Source organism: Muntiacus reevesi, chromosome 14 (genome assembly GCF_963930625.1).
Source record: "Muntiacus reevesi chromosome 14, mMunRee1.1, whole genome shotgun sequence".
Taxonomy (NCBI): domain Eukaryota; kingdom Metazoa; phylum Chordata; class Mammalia; order Artiodactyla; family Cervidae; genus Muntiacus; species Muntiacus reevesi.
Window position 1 is genome coordinate 32,489,307 of NC_089262.1, and position 20,166 is coordinate 32,509,472.

Genomic DNA, 20,166 nt, shown 5'->3' on the forward strand with positions numbered 1-20,166 from the left:
TCCAGAAGATGGTGAAGGACAGGGAAGCCTGGAGTGCTGCAGTTCATGGGGTGGCAGAGAGTCGGATATGACTGAGCAACTGAACAGCAACAATTTTGGGCTGCACTTGGTCTTTGCTGCATGTGGGCTTTCTGTATTTGCAGTAAACACGGGCCTACTCTCTTGCTGTGCATAGGATTCTCACCACATGGGTTCTCTTGTTGCTCAGCACGGGCTCTTGGCTCATGTGGTTCAGTTACTCAGTGCAATGTGGGATCTTCCTGGAGCAGGGATTGAACTAGTATTCCCTGCATTGGCAGGTGGTTTCTTAACCACTGGACTATCAGGAAAGTCCCCTTGATTAATCTTAGAAAGAGTTCTTCTTCCATAGCTAAGTTTTAAAATAAATGTTTAATTTCTAACATAATACAGTAGATATGTTCATCCAAAAGGAAGAAGAATAAAAACAACAGTATTTTAACTAATATGTGAAGCAGAACAACAAAACAATAAAAAAAAGATTACATTAGCTCTTACAAATTTTTGGATTTAAAAAAGTCCTATCACTTTGCTTCAACCTCCTTATGAGGAAACTTTCCTTATGAGCAAAATAAAACTTCCCAGAGTTTAAATGATTTATCAGAAGACTCAAAAATATTCTGAAAAAATTTATTAAGGGAATTTAAATGAAAAAACTGATAAAAAATGGAAGGAAAGCATATGCCTTTCCAGACATTTAGATTCAGTGTTCTATTTCTTTATTTCCTTGATACAACTGTATCCCTATCATATTTTCCCCCTTATGACTAAGAGGAAAAAAGATGCAGGAGGGAAGTATCCTGAGGAAGAAAATGAGGAATCTGTGAGTCCTGAGATGAAATCAACTATAAAACATAAAAGATGAGAGCAGATAGGTTTTCAACAAACAAGTCACTAGTAATTCAGGTATATTATATTAAAGAAATGCTGAACATACATTTCATGCATTTCAGGACTAATATCCATTACCTTGTACAGTTAAACATTTCTCTTTTTAAAAAAATTTTTTGTATTTATTTAGCTGCACTGGGTCTTAGTTGTGGCACGTGGGACCTTCTTTGCCACATGCAGAATCTCTAGTTGCAGCCAGCATGTGGGATCTAGTTTCCTGACCAGGGATGGAACCCACCCCTGCATTGGGAGCTTGGAGTCTTAACCACTGGTCTACCAGGGAAGTCCTCAAAACAGCTTTTTCTCTTTCTTAACCATTTTGCCACACTAAAATGATCTATCTAGAAATATGTGTCACAATACTTTCAGTGACTCCTCACTGCCTACAATGAATGCACTGTTTCATATATTTCACTTATCATTCATTGCCTATAGATATTTAATAGTCACTATAAAGAAATAATGTGTTGAATGAAAACCAAATATAAAGTATATAAACAAAGTTGATAAATGTGATAGAACAATGCTACTCCAAGTTTGATCCACTTACCACCAGTATCATTATCACATTGAAGGTGGAATATCTGTTTTAAACAGGTTATCGAAGCGATTCTTAATGAATGTTAAGGTTTTACACTCTCCCAGATGACTAAAAAGGAGAAGAGGATCTTAATTTCTCTTAGTAGTCTTACCCTCCAAAGGATATTGAAAACATTTGCTATGTGGCTAGAATTCTTAAAGATGTTATGTAAGGTGTTATAGAAATAAAAGAAATGGTTTAGATTTCTGGATTCTTAAAGACCATTTAGCCACACTGGCTTACATTCCTTATGAAAGATGTAGCTTCATTATTTTGAGTTCTGTAAACCTAACATACATATTAATGTTCTTGTGGGTAAATGTGCTTGTAGCAGAACTGGAATCACGGCTAAATATAGCATTTAAGCAAGACTTTCATTTTAAGTAGACAAGATAGAATTTTAAATTTATAGAATTAACAATGTGTAGCATACATTCACTTCATATATTCAAAAATATCTAAACTTAAGGAACTGAAAAGCTGAAAAATATGAAAAATATATTATGGTACCTAATAAGAAGGTATTTTAACATCCTATTAAATATTATAAATAAGGAGATTATAGGAGAAAGGGAACTAAATTCTAAGAGAATAACTGTGGAGAGGGCAACCCATGATCTTGGGAAAAACATAAAAGTGGAAGGAAAAATATTTTCAAAATATATTTTGAAAACTGTTAGACATACATTAGCGACAACAGGTCATTACTCTTGGTAACAAAAGGTAAGAGAAAAGGAGTCCATGTTCTTATTTTTCTGTGAGTCCTGGTCACTCACCAAACTTTTCCTTTTGTTGCCATGACTTTGGGCACTTGGTTTTGCCATCCTAATTCTGTTGAAGATTAGAAACTATATTATGAACAGTTTTGCTTCATGTATGGTGTGTCTTTGGTGAAACTCAGGTGTTGTGGTTACTGATGGGCGAGGGACAAAGAGGCATCAGATGGGAAGCTCCATCCATGAACTGGTTATACCGTCTAACATGGTGGTTCTCAACCTGATATGTACTGGGACAGCATGAAGGGTTTATTAAACAGAGTGCTGGGCTGGATAATCTGAGTTTCTAACAAATGCCCAGATGATGCTGGTGCACACACTTGGAGAATCACCACTTTAAAGGAACCAGTAGTCCCAGGACAAAGAAGAGCTAGGTGGATGATGAGGGGAAACAGCATCTCCCTGTAGGGGAGGTAGGACATAGACCATTAATTACAAGTTTATCACTTGCTCAGAAAAAACAACCAGGTGTGTACTACAAGGATTGTAACTGACAAAATCAGTAGTTAGAAGAAATTTCTTTCCAAAGATGAACCCAAAAATCTTAAAAACTTTTTAAAAGAGACAGTGTTTATTTGCCTATTTAAGAACTGTTGTAGAATCTACCATTACGGGACCGGACCTACTCAGCTAGCCTATTTAAGTTTCGATACTTGAACTAACTTGACAATGAGCATATAAATTCAAAACAAGAGTTTTTTACTTGTTTATCCTTGTGGTAAAATCATAAATAATATTATTTGTTTTTAACTTGATTATTAAAAAGCAAAATAGTATTATGTAGTAAAAAAGAATTTACCTGCAAATGTACTCTCTGCTGATACCAGTCACTTATTAAAAACGAATTTCTACTAAAATTGTTCTTAAATTCTTAGATTTAGAGCATGTGATAGCTGGACCCAGCTGAGTTTTTATTTTACAGATTAAAAACGCAGGGATGAAAATACATTACAATAATTAATGAAGCCGTTCTAGTTTAGCCTGAAGAGATTTAAAGTTTCCAGTGATGGCTTGTACTGCTGCTGAGGAGCTCATAGACTGGAGCTCGACCAGGTAACCACAAACAGCATCCAGGCAGAGATTTGTGAATCTTCTCCTGTAAAGAAAAAGACACCCAATCAGCCATCTACAAACTCAGAAACACTTCCTCCTATAGGACTTCCCATCAACTTCTGCTAACCTTATTAGGAAAGGCTCACAGAAGAGGAAGGATCATATGATTAAGTAAATGGCAAATAAATGAAAAAGACACTCAGGGGAGTAGGTGGATTACCATATACCACCATTTTCCTCTCAAAGATTGTTACAATGAGAAAGAGGGCAATAAGGAACGACTCCTTAAATTAATATTAAATATTTACATTCATTTGGTCTCTTCAAACAAATGTATCTTGAGCGGCCAATAATATCACAAAAGACATAATGGTACTTCCTAGGTTGCTCATTCAAAATGGAAGGAGTTTAAAAAAACAAAACAAAACAAAATGGAAGGAGTTTAGCAGTAATTCATTAATTTTATCCTTTCATTTATAGGGAGAAATCAGGACAAGGGCTGGAAAATGGAAAAACTCTCACCTTTTATGTGTGCTAACTGGTATCAAACAGTTTCTGCAAACATACACAAGAGTTTAAATCTTCCATACTTCTTTTGGTCTCCGTATCGTGATCCACTATCTCCAAATTCGTTACCCAGATATTTATTAGATGCATTTAAAATCCTTTGGTATATAACACAGTATCTAATTCATAGTTACCTCTCACAATTTAAAACTTGGCTAGGATTTTCAACATATCTTGTCAATAGTACATGTATACAATCCAAAAGGTGCAGTGGCTTCTTCATTCTGTTCCAGAATGGATCCTATAAAGAAAAAACACATCATCAATTGTAAGGTGAATTGTGTCAACTCATTTTTCCCTCACTTATGTCAAAATACTCATCAGAGTTCAGTGCACTGTAAACTGCACTGTGATGTCATTGAGGAAGAATATTTGATATATCATTGCACTTTGCAGAGCATATTAATTTGCTGTGTAGGAACCAGAGATAATAGGAAAAAAAAGAATCCATTTCTTCCTATTGACTGTGACACAATTTTTACCTGGAACCTATGCAGATTTAATCTGATAGTGTGAATAAGAGACTAAACCAAAAAAAAAAAAAAAGACTAAACCAGTAGTCAGAGAATCTTAATTCTAGTTCGGACTCCACCATTACTAGCCATGTGACTTGAGTAGGTTATTTAACATCTCTGCCCTTGTCAGATGTAGAAGATGGGATATTACTAGTTGTTCATTTCCAAAGGCTCAGTGAGTTTTAATGAGATAAATAAGTGCCTTAGAAAGCACTGTATGAAAAAAAAGAGAAAGAAAGCACTGTATGAATGTTCTGATGAAGCTACTATAATCATGACTAGTATTAAACACAAGCTAGTTCAACGGGTTTCGTTTAGCTTTTTCATCTTAGGATAAAAATTACAAAACATAAGTCCAATAAGGTTAAATATGGTGAGAAAGATCTTTTCTTAAAGAAATTGAAGTATAACTGACACATAACATTGTATTAGTTTCAGGTGTACAATATAGTGATTTGCTGTGTGCATTCAAAATGATGCAAAACAATCACTACAATAAGCCTAGTAATCATCTGTCACCATATAGTTAAATTTTCCTTTTCTTGTGGAAAGATCTTTAAACACTGATATTTTAGATGAAGTTACAAGGATTGAGAATAAATATTTTGTTTTTACAGTGACTGATATTTTGTTCCTTTATTTACTTACTTTTCCTTTTTGTTTGCACTGGGTTTTCATTGTGCACTCAGGCTCCCTAGCTGTGGTGTGCGGGCTTACTTGTCCTGTTGCATGTGGGATCTCAGTTGCCCAACCAGGGATCAAACTTACATGCCCTGTGTTGGGGGGTGGATTCTTAATCTCTGGACCACCAGGAAAGGTTCTATTCCTTTAAAGTAAGTAATTCGTAATGTATTTATCCTATTCCACTAAAAGTAAAGCATATATAATTATGCTTTATTGATACTGAAAAATATTTGATTTTTATCATGGTATATATCAAAGCAACTCTCATTACTGGTTTCAAAAGTCTGAAGCATGATAATTTCTGATACTCAACGAATGAAGCAAATTTCTGATGCAACTCTATTACATGATACTTATAAACACACAACCAAAAAAATCCGCTCCTATACCTAGAAACTTAAATTGATTTAACTAAATTATTTTATTTAATATTTTCCTTACCCGTGACTTGAACAAGTGATCATATACTTCCAGTAGTCTAGGTAATGGCACTCCAATTTCATTCATTGTCTGTATCACAAAACCCACATCCCAGTTCAAAGTACAAACTTGCTGCTCTAAGAACTGCACGATAAAATCTGGGGAGAGAAAAACATCAGTTGGGATTGTTAACTCTACTTTTGCCCCACTGTTACCAAGATATAATTGACATATAGCACTGTGTAAGTTTAAGGTGTAAATTTGATGATCTAAAAGATATTGCAAAATGTTTTCCACGATAAAATTAGTTAACATGTCCTTCACCTCATATAATCACTAATTTTTGTTGTTCTAGATTTGTTAACCCTTGATACTAAAAAGTAGGTCTTATTCATAACTGAGCAGTTTCTAGAGGGAAATTTTTTAAAAAACAATTTTCAAAACAAATAATTCTTGAATATAAAATAAGGCATAGACCAAAACAGGCAAACCTATAGAAACAGAAAGTACATTAGTAGTTGCTTAAGGCTGAGGGTGGATATTTCTTTTTGATGAAAATGGTCTAAATTTAACTGTGATGGTTGCACAACTCTGTAAATATGCTAAAACCATTCACTTACACACTTCAAGCTATCAGGGAAAAAATTATTAGAGTGAATGTAGAAAACAGCAAAAGGTACAAGTGGAGAATAGAGACCATTGACAATCACACTATTAGGGCCTGATACTTTTTTTAAATTCAATTATTCATTTATTTATTTCTTGGCTGTGTGGAGTCTCAGTTGCAGTATGCAGGAACTTTGACCTTTGTTGTGGCATGAGAGATTTGTAGTTGCGCCATGAGGAATCTTTAGTTGTGGCATGTGGGATCTAGCTCCCCCATCAGAATCAAACCCAGGCCCCGTGCTCGGGGAGCATGGAATCTTACACTGGACCACCAGGGAAATTTCATGATAAGAATTACCTAATATCTTGAAACACTGGATCTTAACAGCTTTCCAGAAAAACAAGGGATGCTGTATCTTGATTTTAGAAATATTAAATATAATATTCATAAGATTCTTCTTTACTTTGGTGACTCTAATTGTGGTCCCACTCTCACTTTTTGCTCTTAACAGAAGCAATCAAATTCATATTTATGGTACCTAAAATCTGAGACTGACCAATGTGAATAGCCATGGGCAAGAAAAATCACTGAAGACTGAACCTGCATCTGCCCTACAAGTTACCACACGGAGATTCTGGAGAGGTAATGGAAATTCTAACGTCTCTTAATTTGTTCTAGCTTGAAGTCTCCTGTTTGCCTTTGACAGAGTGACAGAAAAAGGAAGTTCTCTTCTATTCTACATTTTATTGGGCTGAACCATTAACAATCTTAAGTCAAAGAAGAAACACCCTCAAAAGGTACTGTGCACGACATGGTCATTTTGCTATTAAAATTGTCAAGCTTCACATACTCATATGGCTGCTCTTTATTTTACCAATCAATGGAAACAGTGACAGACTTTATTTTGGGGGGCTCTAAAATCACCACAGATGGTGACTGCAGCCATGAAATTAAAAGATGAATGCTCCTTGGAAGAAAAGCTATGACCAACTTAGACGGCATATTAAAGAGAAGAGACATTACTTTGCCAATAAAGGTCCGTCTAGTCAAAGCTATGGTTTTTCCAGTGGTCATGTATGGATGTGAGAGTTGGGACTATAAAGAAAGCTGAGTGCTGAAGAATTGATGCTTTTGAACTGTGGTGTTGGAGAAGATTCTTGAGAGTCCCTTGGACTGCAAGGAGATCCAACCAGTCCATCCTAAAGGAAATCAGGCCTGAATATTCATTGCAAGGACTGATGCTGAAGCTGAAACTCCAATACTTTGGCCACCAGATGCGAAGAACTGACTCATTTGAAAAGACCCTGATGCTGGGAAAGATTGAAGGCAGGACGAGAAGGGGACGACAGAGGATGAGATGGTTGGATGGCATCACCGACTCGATGGACATGAGTTTGAGCAAGCTCTGGGAGTTGGTGATGGACCTGAAGCGTGGCGTGCTGCAGTCCGTGGGGTCGCAAAGAGTCAAACACAGTTGAGCAACTGAACTGAACTGAAATGGCATAGGCAGTTTTTAATACTGTACTTATAAGAAATAAGGGTATGATTATAACAGTTTTATTTCTTACCATGTCCAGGGAATACATCCTAAATCAGAGAAGACCTGTAAACAAGTCTGTATCTTCATATTTTAAAAACAATATAAGGTTATAAGTATCTTTATGTTTCCCAACACTTTTCCAAAGCACAAAGTGCTTATTTAACATTCTACTGTATGAATGTATTTATGTTGAGTCTATTGTTTTACAACCAAAGAAGACATTACAAGTTGGCAAATGGCTCATAATAGAGTTTCCTACCTTACAAATTTGGTTAAGAAAGGGATTCACAGAAATTACATTTTTAACATAACTACTTGCTATTTTAAAGAAAATATGTCCTCAATATACGGGGAGCAGTTAAACCAATCACAGATCATGAACACATGAAAACATCAGCTATTTTTCCCTTTTCTTCAAACTTGGATAGGGTTGCCCATAATATAACACTGTCGTCTGTTAGCACTATTCCAACATAGCGATATAAACCTGAAAGGTCAAGCAAAGAAAGTTCCACATCCAAAATTTTCATCAACAGATCCTACTATTCTTTGGAAGTGTTTCTTTCTGGAGAGGTAGAATTAAACTGCAAAGCTGATAAACTGCAACAACAAAATGATTTTGCTCTAAGAACCATTATTTTTCCATGTCAGTGAAGAACACCATCAAAACAAAGCAAAGACAAAAGCCCCATGACTGCATCTGAAGTTACGGCTCACCGAGAGGAAAGAAGCGAGGCGTGCCGGCATATATCTTGCCCAGGAGCACAATCTTGAGACTAAGAGCATGCATCCTGTCTGGGGAGCTCAACGTCACACTTTCATTTAGTTCTATAACAAAGAGACATGTCATTAGAAACCCAAAGTGTTGTTGTTTTTTTTTTCTGGCCTTGTGGAATGGGATCTAGTTCCCTGAAAGTGAAATGGTTAGTCACTCAGTCAAATCCTACTCTTTGTAGACCCCAAGGACTGTAGCCCACCAGGCCCCTCGGTCCATGGGATTTCCCAGGCAAGAATACTGGAATGTGTTGCCATTTCCTTCTCCCCAAAGTGTTTTTAATGGGAAAAGTTTAAACTATTGTATTGTGTCTCAAGGGACAAAATACGATAGAGCTTGTTGTATTCATATTAATATAATGAGCAGAGTCTGTGTTTCTGTTAGTGTCTGACATACTTTCATCTTAGGAGGAGACTGGTACGGGATTCTGAGCTAAGTATCTCAGAATTCCTTACTAAGCAGTACAAACCACAAAAATCACAATCTTTTCTGAGGGTCCTCTCAAACATTCACTGGAATCCTTCTCTAGAGGATCACACTCAACCATATCCAGGTACCCGTCACTTACCCACTGCTTAGGTATATACAATTTTCATGAGCCCTAAATATATGATCACTAACAGTGTACATTCACTCTTCTACCAAGTCATTAAATAATGTGTAGCTAACAGACCTAGCTGTGAACACTTACCTTTTTCTATGATATCTTGCCAAAGTGTCTGCACCAGTATAGGGTCTGAATAACCAGCACAGTGAATTATTGCAAGTTTACATTCTGCAAGTTTAAATGGGTCAGCAAACTCCCCATAAAGCTGTAGGAGAAAATGCCAACATCCATCAAGAGGTTAGTATTCAGAAATTAACAATAAAGAACCCCCTGAAAGTTAAAAGTAACCAAAGATGTTATTTGAAGTTCCTAAAATATGATATAAATATGTGATGGTGTGTAGGTTGTCATAAAGCCAGATTAAGAATGGTTAACGCATTTAAACAGATTTCAATATGTGTGCCTTTTTCTTCCCCCCTTGGCTAAGAGCAATTTGCTGCAGTGACACTTCTTTTAGAATTAGTATTGTCCAAACTAAGGTTTAAAAAGATCATGGGTATACTGACAAATCTAAGGGTGCTTCTGGGTACTAGGGAAATGTCCAGTAATAATTGAAAAAGAAACTGTTCCAGAGGCTACAGAGTGGGAGAGGCTTGGCAAGTTGGGCAAATATAAATTATTTTTTCAAGACAAGAAACAGCCCATAAATTAGATGGCAGGAGTTTTAACAAAGCCCTATGTGAGTTTGATAGATTCTTGACAGAAAGTGGCCTGGAAAGAGAAATATGCTGTAAGCGTGAGGTAACATGGTGGTTTCAGCTCAGTGACGTGCTCCCAAAGATGGTTCAATTGCTTTCTTAAAACACAAAGGAAAATGCAAAAGAAACAAGGAATTTGTAGACAATAGCTGATTATCATAAGGATTTCGTTTGCCTTTTTATTACCTTAGTTATGTCCATTAGTTCAGAATCCAGCTGAGAAATTGCATCCTGTACAGAAGAATGATGGGAATATTGCCTTTGTAGTGTCTCTTGTATCTGAAGTTGGATCCTGGCAACCTGGTTTGGGTAGAAAAAAGCAAATCTTAAGTTCTTCATGATAAATCATGAGGTATTTGGAGAAATGACTCCTAGTATCTGACTTTAAGTTTGTTTGTTAAATAACAAACTTTAAGTTGATTAAAATAAAATAACAGCATAGTAACCATAGTTAATGAAACTGTATTGTGTATTTAGAAAGTTGCCTAGAGAGTAGATATTAGAAAGTTCGCATCACAAGAAAAAAAATTTTTTGTAATCATTTATGGTGACAAATGCGAACCAGACTTATTGTGATCACTTTACAATATACAGAAAAATTTAATCATTATATTGTACACCTGAGCAATTGTTATATGCCAATTCTACTTCAATAAAGAAAAATGTACAAAGGCTTTTATCAGACCAGACTAGCAACCTTTCACTACAACAAAGAGGATTACACAAGGACTGGGCTGTGCCTGAGAGCCTTTGCTGCCCACCAACACCAGTCCCTACAGCCAGACAGAATGGCCAGAACTCTAGTTTGCAGCCTCCTTGGCATGGAGTCTGGCCCTAAGACTAAGTTCTCTTCAAAGCAATGTGAACATAAGTATGCCACTTCAGGGCAGAGGTTTTTAAGAGTGAATGTGCTTCTGACATGCTTTCTTCACGTTTCTTCCCTCTGATCAAAAAAAAAAAAAAAAAGGTAAGGCTATCGGAATGGTAGAACCAGAAAATAGAACTTGGGAAGTGACATCAACCAAGTCGAAGAAAGCCACATGCCAATCAGGAACACCAACTATGGATGTTTGTGAATGAGGAATAAGCTTTTTACATATGGACCACTACATATACATTAGTGTGTCTCTTAGTAAAGGCTTTAGCCTACTCTACTTCATACATCTATTAATAATCTCTGGAATTAATGGTGAATGCAATATAATCTGCTTAGTGTTAGAAGAGTAGAATAAACCTTTAGAAATATCATAGAGAAAACTTTTAGATTATAGCAATGCCCTAGGACTCAAGTGCTGTATTGCTGATTTTATTTATATATATAACTATGAAAAGAAAGAAAGAAGGCAGAAGAGATTAAAATTAATACTGACTGCTATAGACCTATTATTTACTAGGGCAAGAAGAGAAGTGGACTAACACGTGGCTGATAATCAGTGTGGACAGGCTTAAGTACTGTTAGCACTTACTTCCATTTTTTCTTCTAATTCGTGAAGGAATTCACCATCTGCAGCTATTGATGAAATGGCAGTGGAACTTTTGGCGCTAAGAATGGCACGAGCAATATATTCTAGTCGCTGCTGAAGTGAAATTTCTGTGCTGGAGGGGGAAAATCCTTACTTTTATTTATGTGAATTCTTAAGGAGTCAATATATATCAGTTATGATGTACTATTTTATACCATATTAACATAAAAGGCCATTTGAAACTTGAAAAAGTAGAGGATCTCTAACAAAAGAGATCCACAATTTAAATGAACACATAAAGAAACACTTATGTCCAAAATATTATCTTATTATTTTAAAACTTCAGTATATTAAAACTTGGAACCTTCTAATGTTAAAGAAAACTTTTTATTATTCCTCATGTTTTTCACTTCTCTACCTTAGTGTGGCCAAACCCAAATTGGTACCCAAAATACAGACACTTGAGAAAAAATTATATGCTCAGTTTTAAGGAAGCAAAAATTCTGAAAAAGTACAGACTGCAAAAATGTATTGTTGATTACTTGTAAAACATGCAACAGAACAGTTAAACATCGTGATAAATGTAGAAGCTTTCTATCAGCACTGAAGAGCAATCCTAGTACTCTCACAAGTAAACTCAGTACTCTTACAAGTAAAACTCAGAAAGACTGACTCATAAGATCTGGAAACCTAAATCATGGTATATCTCATCCAAAGGCAAGAAGAGCCCAACACTGATCTTTAGAACACCTATATCTGGGCAGTCAACACCCATCTGCTCCTCAAAGAACAGGAGGGAAACAAAGAAACACCTCTCTCAGCTAAAAGTGTTGCTTAGTCAGAGTGACTCTGGAACGAATCCAAAGGTGAACTTTAGAAATTTCTCCTGTGTAAAGGATGAACTATGAAAATAAAAAATGTTTAATGCAATTTCTGAAACTTAGTCAGAAAAACTGCTTTTACAAAAACCTGTATTTATTCTTAAAATACATGGAAACTGGGGTCCAAGAACAAACTCTTCCTGGCATTCTTCAATGTTTAATGTAGAAAAATACCTTGTTAGGAGGAAAAACTGAAATCTGCCTCCCTAACAGGGTGATTATGAGGGTCAAAAATATATAAAAGGTCCTTCTAAGTAGTAAAGATATATATGGACAAAGAAAACAAGACTCTGTACCTTTAGGAGCCTTGTTTCAAAAAGGCTTTATTCCCCCCCCATCTTAAAAAAAAACAAAACAAAACCCACTTGAAACAAACATTTTGAAAGTGGATAACATTTCCAAATTACTTAAAGTAGAATATTCTATAGCCTCCAACTTATTTAGTGCAGCTTACATATATTAAAAAAAAGGGCAGTGAGAAAGAGTAACATAATAGTTGGAAAAAGACTTTACTGTGGAAAGAGATGGATGGTAACTTAAGAGCTAAAGACTAGATGTACAGGGTCCTGACATGAAGGGGAAATTAGGGTGTATGCGTGTGTGAAGTAGAAATGGACAATGGGCACTGTTCTTAAAAGTTAGAGGATTTCTGAATATTTTATAACAAGAACGAAATAATTGTGATAACACAGAAAGAGGTCCATAAACACTAATGACAAGGCAATTAAGGGTCACTCTAACAGTGCAAGCAATGAGCAGCATGACTGAAATGACTTACAAAGATGTGTACAGTAATGGTACTAGGACGTACTAAGAGGAATGACAAGAGTGATCCAGAAATGAGATTCTGAAGGCCTGGGTAAGGTCACAGTCCGTATGTGCCTCTGAGGGCAGAAAATAATAGGCACTCAAATACTGGATAAAGAAATGAATTACAGAACCTTAAGATAGGGCTGTAGTGAGTTAAATATTTAATAATGCTGTTATTTCATCTTAATTTTATTTTGTTTTGTTTTGTTTTTTTTTTGGTCAATTCTTAATTATACAAAAACTATGACTTGACCAAGGCCTTTACTCCAAAATACATTTTAGGTCTTTACTAGCTCAAATTCCTTTTCTTTCCTTTTATTAAACCAAAGACAAATTGAAGTCACTATAATATATGTCATTTTCTGTATGTGAGGGGAATTTATGAAAATCAAGTGATTATTATGACCAAAGAGGGCAGGAAGATAAAAAATGCCTTGGGTCCACACACGCAGTAATTACAACTGCATGAGTGCACACCCAGATGCACACTCTCCCACTTGGTATCAGCCAGCTCTGGGTGCTTGAAGCAACCGTTCTGATTAACATGGTTTAATCACAGCTTTGCCTCAAACACTTCCTTTCTAACATAACCAATCTTTATGTTTTAGAAATAGCACCATATTCTTTTGGCAACATTTCAAATGAAGAGGGTCAAATTAATAATCTGTCCACAATTTTATTATATTGTCTTTATATGACAATCTAATTGGACATTTCAATGCCTTCTGTAACAGAATTCTTAACACTCCTTAATATATATGCTGAAAGACCCTGTCAGTAACTTAAACCAATGTAAGAGTTGAGGAAATTGGTCTGGAATTTGTTAAACATTTAAAATAATAAAGCCTTTGAGAAGCACTTTTGTCCTTTTAATTAATAATAGTAATTATCTGTCATCAGTAGGAAAGACTCTAAAGACATAGTTTAAAGAAAAAGGGTTTAGAAAATAGTTTGAATAGAGTCTATTTAGTAGGACTTATTTGGTACCTTTACAGATTATTAAAAATGAAACAAACAAAAAGAAAAAACTATAAACTTTAGATAAATCCAGGGCTTCCTGCATAGTTCAAACGGTAAAGAAACTGTCTGCAATGTGGGAGATCTAGGCTCGATCCCTGGGTCAGGAAGGTCCCCTGGAGAAGGGCATGGCAACCCACTCCAGTATTCTTGCCTGGAGAATCCCATGGACAGAGGAGCCTGGTGGGCTACAGTCCATGGGGTCACAAAGAGTCAGACATGACTGAGACACCAACACTTTCACTTTAGGTAAATCCAAGTAAAATCATAAAAATTCTATACATGTATAACCTGAATAAAATTTTCTTAAAATCTGAACTCTGGACGCAGTAACTAGATATGGTCCAGTTATCAATTACTTATCACAGTGAGAATATGAGGCCATACCTATGCATGTCAGCCAGTTTGGACAGGACACGAGCTGCACTGCTGAAACTTCTGTTTTTCTCGTAATACCTCCAGAGTAGATCCATATAACGAACTTTGTTTTGATCAACTTTGGCCATTCGGACTAGGTGTGGCTCCAGAAATGGTGAAGCAATCTGGAAATTGTAGAGTTGTTCAGAAACATTTTCTGACCACCCACTTGCTCTTTACATAATAAATATATCATCATTTTATAGGTGTGCCTTGTTTTATGTATACATAAGTAATGTTATAATCCAGTAATAGATAAGAGAGGGGCAATTTTTCTCACTATAAATTATCGAAGAACTGCTATGACAGTTGTATTACATTGATAAAAATAATTTATTACAATCCAATTGCAAATCTTTTAATAAACTTTGAGAACACAGCTATTGATTTCTAGCCTCTGAGCTCAAAGGCATCCTTGCCACAATCTGTTGCCATCTATTCACTTCACAGAGTGAGGTACACTGACACTTAAGTTAGTGAAAGGACATTTGTGAAGCAGCTTAATGGCAGAGTTAAGACGAAGTCCAGGTCTCCAAATTCATAATCCATTGATTTTCATGCCACAATATAAACAATCTCAATCAGCTTCTAAGTAACAAGAGAATTAGAGCAACAGGATATCTTGCTCACTAGAAAAAGGTATCACACTACTTGGTTTCTCACTAATGCATAACGGTTGGTATTTCCTAATAACCATATATACTAACCCACTGAGTTAATGCTACTTAAAAATATAAATTAACACTATTGGTATAAAAAGTATTTACCTGTAGCAGTTTATCTGCAAGGTCTGCTTGTATTAGCCAATTATAAAGGGCAATACTAAAGAGTTCATCTTTGGATCGCTGAGACAATTTAAGCATTTGTTCAAACTGAAAAAGAAAAAAACCAGTAAAAATTAGCACAGTTAAACACTTGACCTGACCTCCAGCCTTTTAAACCTCTAGTAAGAAACCAAGAATCCTTAAATGTAAGTTCTGAGAGCTATCACCTTTCCCTAGATGATTATACCACCGCCACCACTGTGCAGAACTCCTAAATGCAGTGCGTTTCCAGAATGAAAATACACCGTGTCCCTTACGTGATGTCCTGCTTCTTCATTACTCAGCATGTTGGGATCAGATGACAACACCGGAGGCCCGGGCTTCTTGGGGACGCTGGGAGACTGAGGAGCGGCCTTACTTTGATTTACCAGTTCCTGAAGTGTATCCGTAATACACTTGTAACTGTTTAATCTGAGAAAGCATGAAAGAGGAACGGTTATATGATTTAGTTAGCAACTGGTCAACAATCGAAAATACAAACTAGAGGTAATTTTGAATACATACACAATTTGGTATTAAAAATAATACAAATCATACACTTTTCCTATAGGTTTGAGAAGCATTTGTTTAGAAGGGTGAACTCATAAAAATGAAACACATGTCTTAGATTGGTTATATACTTCCTTTATGAATATCCATTGTTTTTTAGCAGTCTCTAAACATTTAAAAATCATCTTTTAAAATACCACAACAAAACAAAAACAATTAATCTTCATCCAGAACCAGACACTGAGGACTGGACGGGTGAGGCAGCACTTTTGTTTCCAAACATGTTATTGCATTTAAAACTGACACTAACATGTATACACTGCTATATTCAAAATGGATAACCAGCAAGGACGCACTGCATAGTACATGGACCTCTACCCAGCGTTGTGTGCCAGCCTGGATGGAAGTGGGGTTTGGGGGAAAGGGTCCATGTATATGTATAGCTCGGTCCCTTCGCTGTTCACCTGAAGCTACCACAATATTGTTAATCAGCTAAACCCCAATACAAAATAAAGTGTAAAGTTTGAAAAAGAACAAAAAAACCAGGAACAAAAAACTGACAGTAACACAATTTCAGAAAATCCATAGAGGTAGCTCAAAACATTCCTTAAGAATTCCCACCAGATTATAATTTTACCCCTAGGCAAAGAATTATAATATTGATTCACACCTATGATAAAGTGGGCATTTTTAGGAAAAGCATAATTCAATTTTACAAGGGCTGTACTTGAAACATTATTTTCCTAATACTACCAGTCAAACTTTTCACAAAGAAAAGTCCTATATCCATAAAGTTGAGACTCTGCTGAGGTGGTAAAACTCACCTTTCCTGGAAAGCCTGAAGCCCTACGATATCCTCTTCTGGTTCTCCGTGTTTATAGAAATGAAGTCCGAGACCCTGAGGATCTTTTTTTTCTGCAGAAGTAAGAGAGAGCTCCACCACACCCTCATAAAAACGCACTAATGGGAAAGAGTTAAAGCATATTAAGTGGATACCTTTTTCCTTAGCTGGCTTATAAAGACACTGATCAAGATTATTATGTTCATTACTGTAAGGATTCTACTGTATATTAGTTACCTAGGTGACAATATCATATAAAATACTTCTGATGAGTCTATCAAAGAATTAGGGTCTAACATGCCTAAAAGGCAGCTATTAAATATATTTTCTTCACTGTACAAAAAAATTTCATATTTAAAATAACAAAGAGGAGGACTACAGTCCCTTGATGGAAAAAAAAAGTCTAAGGATTCATAGTACTACCTGTACTAACAGAACATTATGTTTGATTTGATTTCAAGTAATTTTAAACTGAGCAGACAGGTAGTATTTTTAAAAAAATTGGTCAGAAGAATTTAAAGTATCTGAAAAATAAATGTAACCCAGAAAGCAATCTAATACAGATAGTTGTTTAACCAGAACAGGATTGAACTACAGGATTGAATAGGAACCAGAACTACAATGTTAAAAAGTTACACATTTCAAGACAAGAGCACTATAGCTTTTCTAGAAGCTGGTACAGTCATCAAATACTAAGACACAAGAAATTTATTTTGCATGTCTTATCACTTGGGCCACTGAAAATTGAAGGAAGATTTGCCTCTGAGTTGAACAGAAGGTATGAAACATTTCATTTCTCACCTTGCCTATATTGAGCACAAACACTGGATAGGTCCACCTGATTGCTGATTTTCTGATACTCCTTTAAGGATTCCCTTAGCATTCTTTCCTTTTCAATCTTATTTTGAACTTGTCGGGAATGCTGGAGAAGCTCATTTGCCTAGAAGTAGAGATGACAAGAACTTAGAAAGATATGAAACCAAGCACACAGATGATGATGTCAATACAGGTTTTAGTCTAAGTCTAAATTTACATCTGGTTTATGACCATCAAAGATAAAAACAACTCTGCAAACTTACTTCTTCTTAATTTTAGGCAGAAAAGTTTTTGACCAAAATATCCTAGCTATTCTTAATTCCTCTCTCAAATATGTTAAGCAAGACAGCTTTTGATCGGTAAATCTCTTGCCTAGTAAATACATTATTGGTCAGCAGCCAGTCCAGGAAACAATGGTTTTTTAAGGTTTTTTCACCTGTAGGAAAGGATCAATAAAAATTGACCAATTAACTCTAATTTATTATACACAAGTTTTAGTGATTTTTTAAAAAAATTTTAAAGAAAGGCATATTTAACCATTTTTTCCATATGGTCTAGAAATACTATCAAAGATTCTTTATGAAAAATTTATATATGTATTTTAAGAAATAATGTATTCCAACTTCCTTCTTACACAGATGAGAATTCTGAGGTCATGAAAGGCTAAGAGACTTACTCCAAGGTCATTTGTCAGGAAAAAAAGAGAGTTTCTGATTACAGTACCACTGTGCTCTTAGCACACTGCAAAGAACACCAAACACGTAACAGAGCATCATACCTTAGAACAAATTGCATCATCAGTGCTATACAGAAGTGGGCAGATGTCCTGTAAGTGTAAACTAATGCCATCAACAGCAGCATTATCTCTGATGTAGCAGTTGATTAGAGAAGCAATTAGTGCCCCAGTCAATTCCTTGTCCCTGATTACCAGGTCTTTAAAGGTGGTGATTTTCAACTGTTCTTGAAATTCCTAGGAGTATAAGAGAAAATTTTTCCTTTGATCAAAAAGATAAGAATATCATATTTCTGCACAGAATGAAATTTCTTCAATAATTTAAAATAATTAAAACATTAATAGCCTCTATAATTAAAAAAATAAAATATACTGAAGTATAAAAATAATAAAATTTTACAAATTTCATAGATCATAGAGACGTGGAAAAGAACCCATAGTATGCCTATTCCAAATCTCTCACTTTACAAACAGAAAGCAAAGCCCAAGTAAGGGCCAAAATGGGAGGCAGGCCTCCTGACTTTAGTTATAACTAGGAAAAAACAATCAATTATCTACATTAAAAAATATTAGGCTTACATTTATCTATCCAAAACAATGTGTCTCCTGCTTGCTCAGCTGTGTCCCTCTCTTTACAACTATAGCCTGCCAGGCTCCTCTGTCCGTGGGACTGTCCAGGCAAGAAGACTGGGTGGATTGCCATTTCCTACTCCCAGGGATCTTTCCGACCCTGGGATCAAACCTGTGTCTCCTGTATTGCAGGTGTATTCTTTACCACTGAACCATCAGGAAAGCCAAAATAATGTTCAACTTCTATTATTCAAGGACTTCTAATACTGGAGTTTGATCTCATTTTGAAAAATCAGGTTACTAAAATGGAGTTCTAAAGTATTGAGGTGATTTATACTATAATAACATTTGGTTTAGTGATTTGACTACTATCTTTTCCTAAATTTCAGCAAATATACAATCAATGCTCAATTTTTTTATTTGTATTTAATTTGCATTCCATGAGCATGTCAGGAAGGAAGCTTTGAAGATGGATCACACAAAAAAAATAATACCGAGGCTAAAAGTTGACTTAGATTATGCTTACCAGCCAATAAAACTAGAAATGATTATTCTAGCTGTCATGGAAAAGAAAACAGCTTTCATAATTAAGCATATTCATTTGAATCTTTAAAAAGATAACAGAAAATACGTCTTTAAAAGGAACAAAACAACTCATTGGACAGTACTGGAAAGGACAAAGTTGTCTTTTAACTTTGAAAACAGATACTTAAAAGTCAAGAATCAAAACATTTTTGGGTAACCAAATAGCCCTAGAGGATAAGGAACAGAACTATAGTTAATAAATATGGAACAAACCACAGATTTAGAAAATTACCATTCTGTAATCCTAAATGAAATAACTGATTCAGGTAATGAAAGAAACCACAGATTTAGAAAATTACCATTTTGTAATCCTAAATGAAATAACTGATTCAGGTAATGATTATCAATTGATGCGATGAAAGCTTGATGAAAGTTCAATGAAGAATTTCACAATAGCAGGACTAGACTTAACTTTTGAATCCAATAATCAATGTCAATATGACTAAAAGTGGGACAATCAAATCTTTTATGTCTCCTAATAATTTAATTAATACATTAGTTAATAATATACATATGATATCTATGAAGTATTCTATTCTTTCTCAAATAAATGGACCTGAACTTATCAAGCTTCTATAGACTTGATTTCCATTTCACAGAAAATGCAAGAAACAGGCAAACAAGTTCACTCTAAGTATACAAATTGGCTATAATGCAACAGCAGAGAGAGAGAATGAATTACTCTAGACTGAGAGACTAAAGAGAAATAACAACCAAATGCAATTAGTGAATCCACTGTTCCGATTCTGATTAGAATAAACCAATCTACAAAAAGATATTTTTAAGACAGTAATTTCACTATTTCAGATGTTACCAAAGAATTAGTGATAATATTGCTAATTGTAATAATGAAATTGGTGTCCAAGAAAATGGCCACCTTTTTAAAGGAATACATACTAAAGTATATAGAAATGAAAAACATGATGTCAGAGATCTGCTTTAAAATAATTCAGTAAAGAAGAAAATAAGGGGATAGATTAAGCAAAAGG

General features: G+C 35.3%; 1 protein-coding gene across 3 annotated transcripts in view; it reads right to left on the minus strand.

Annotated features, from left to right (window-relative positions):
• Window positions 1-423: 423 nt before the first annotated feature.
• The window catches only part of NUP155 (nucleoporin 155), a 55,406-nt gene continuing 35,663 nt past the window's right edge, over window positions 424-20,166 (minus strand). For 2 of the 3 annotated variants that reach the window (XM_065905247.1, XM_065905248.1), the window contains 13 exons: window positions 18,068-18,259; window positions 17,275-17,413; window positions 16,457-16,592; window positions 15,401-15,554; window positions 15,087-15,191; window positions 14,290-14,444; window positions 11,198-11,327; window positions 9,918-10,031; window positions 9,118-9,238; window positions 8,369-8,479; window positions 5,526-5,662; window positions 4,020-4,126; window positions 424-3,361 (listed from right to left, as the gene is read on the minus strand). In XM_065905247.1, coding sequence (XP_065761319.1) covers window positions 3,223-3,361; window positions 4,020-4,126; window positions 5,526-5,662; window positions 8,369-8,479; window positions 9,118-9,238; window positions 9,918-10,031; window positions 11,198-11,327; window positions 14,290-14,444; window positions 15,087-15,191; window positions 15,401-15,554; window positions 16,457-16,592; window positions 17,275-17,413; window positions 18,068-18,259 — 1,740 coding nt within the window. In that variant the 3' untranslated portion in view covers window positions 424-3,222. Of the gene's footprint in view, window positions 3,362-4,019; window positions 4,127-5,525; window positions 5,663-8,368; window positions 8,480-9,117; window positions 9,239-9,917; window positions 10,032-11,197; window positions 11,328-14,289; window positions 14,445-15,086; window positions 15,192-15,400; window positions 15,555-16,456; window positions 16,593-17,274; window positions 17,414-18,067; window positions 18,260-20,166 lie in introns of those variants that run through there. The other variant, XR_010658987.1, reaches the window with a different exon arrangement.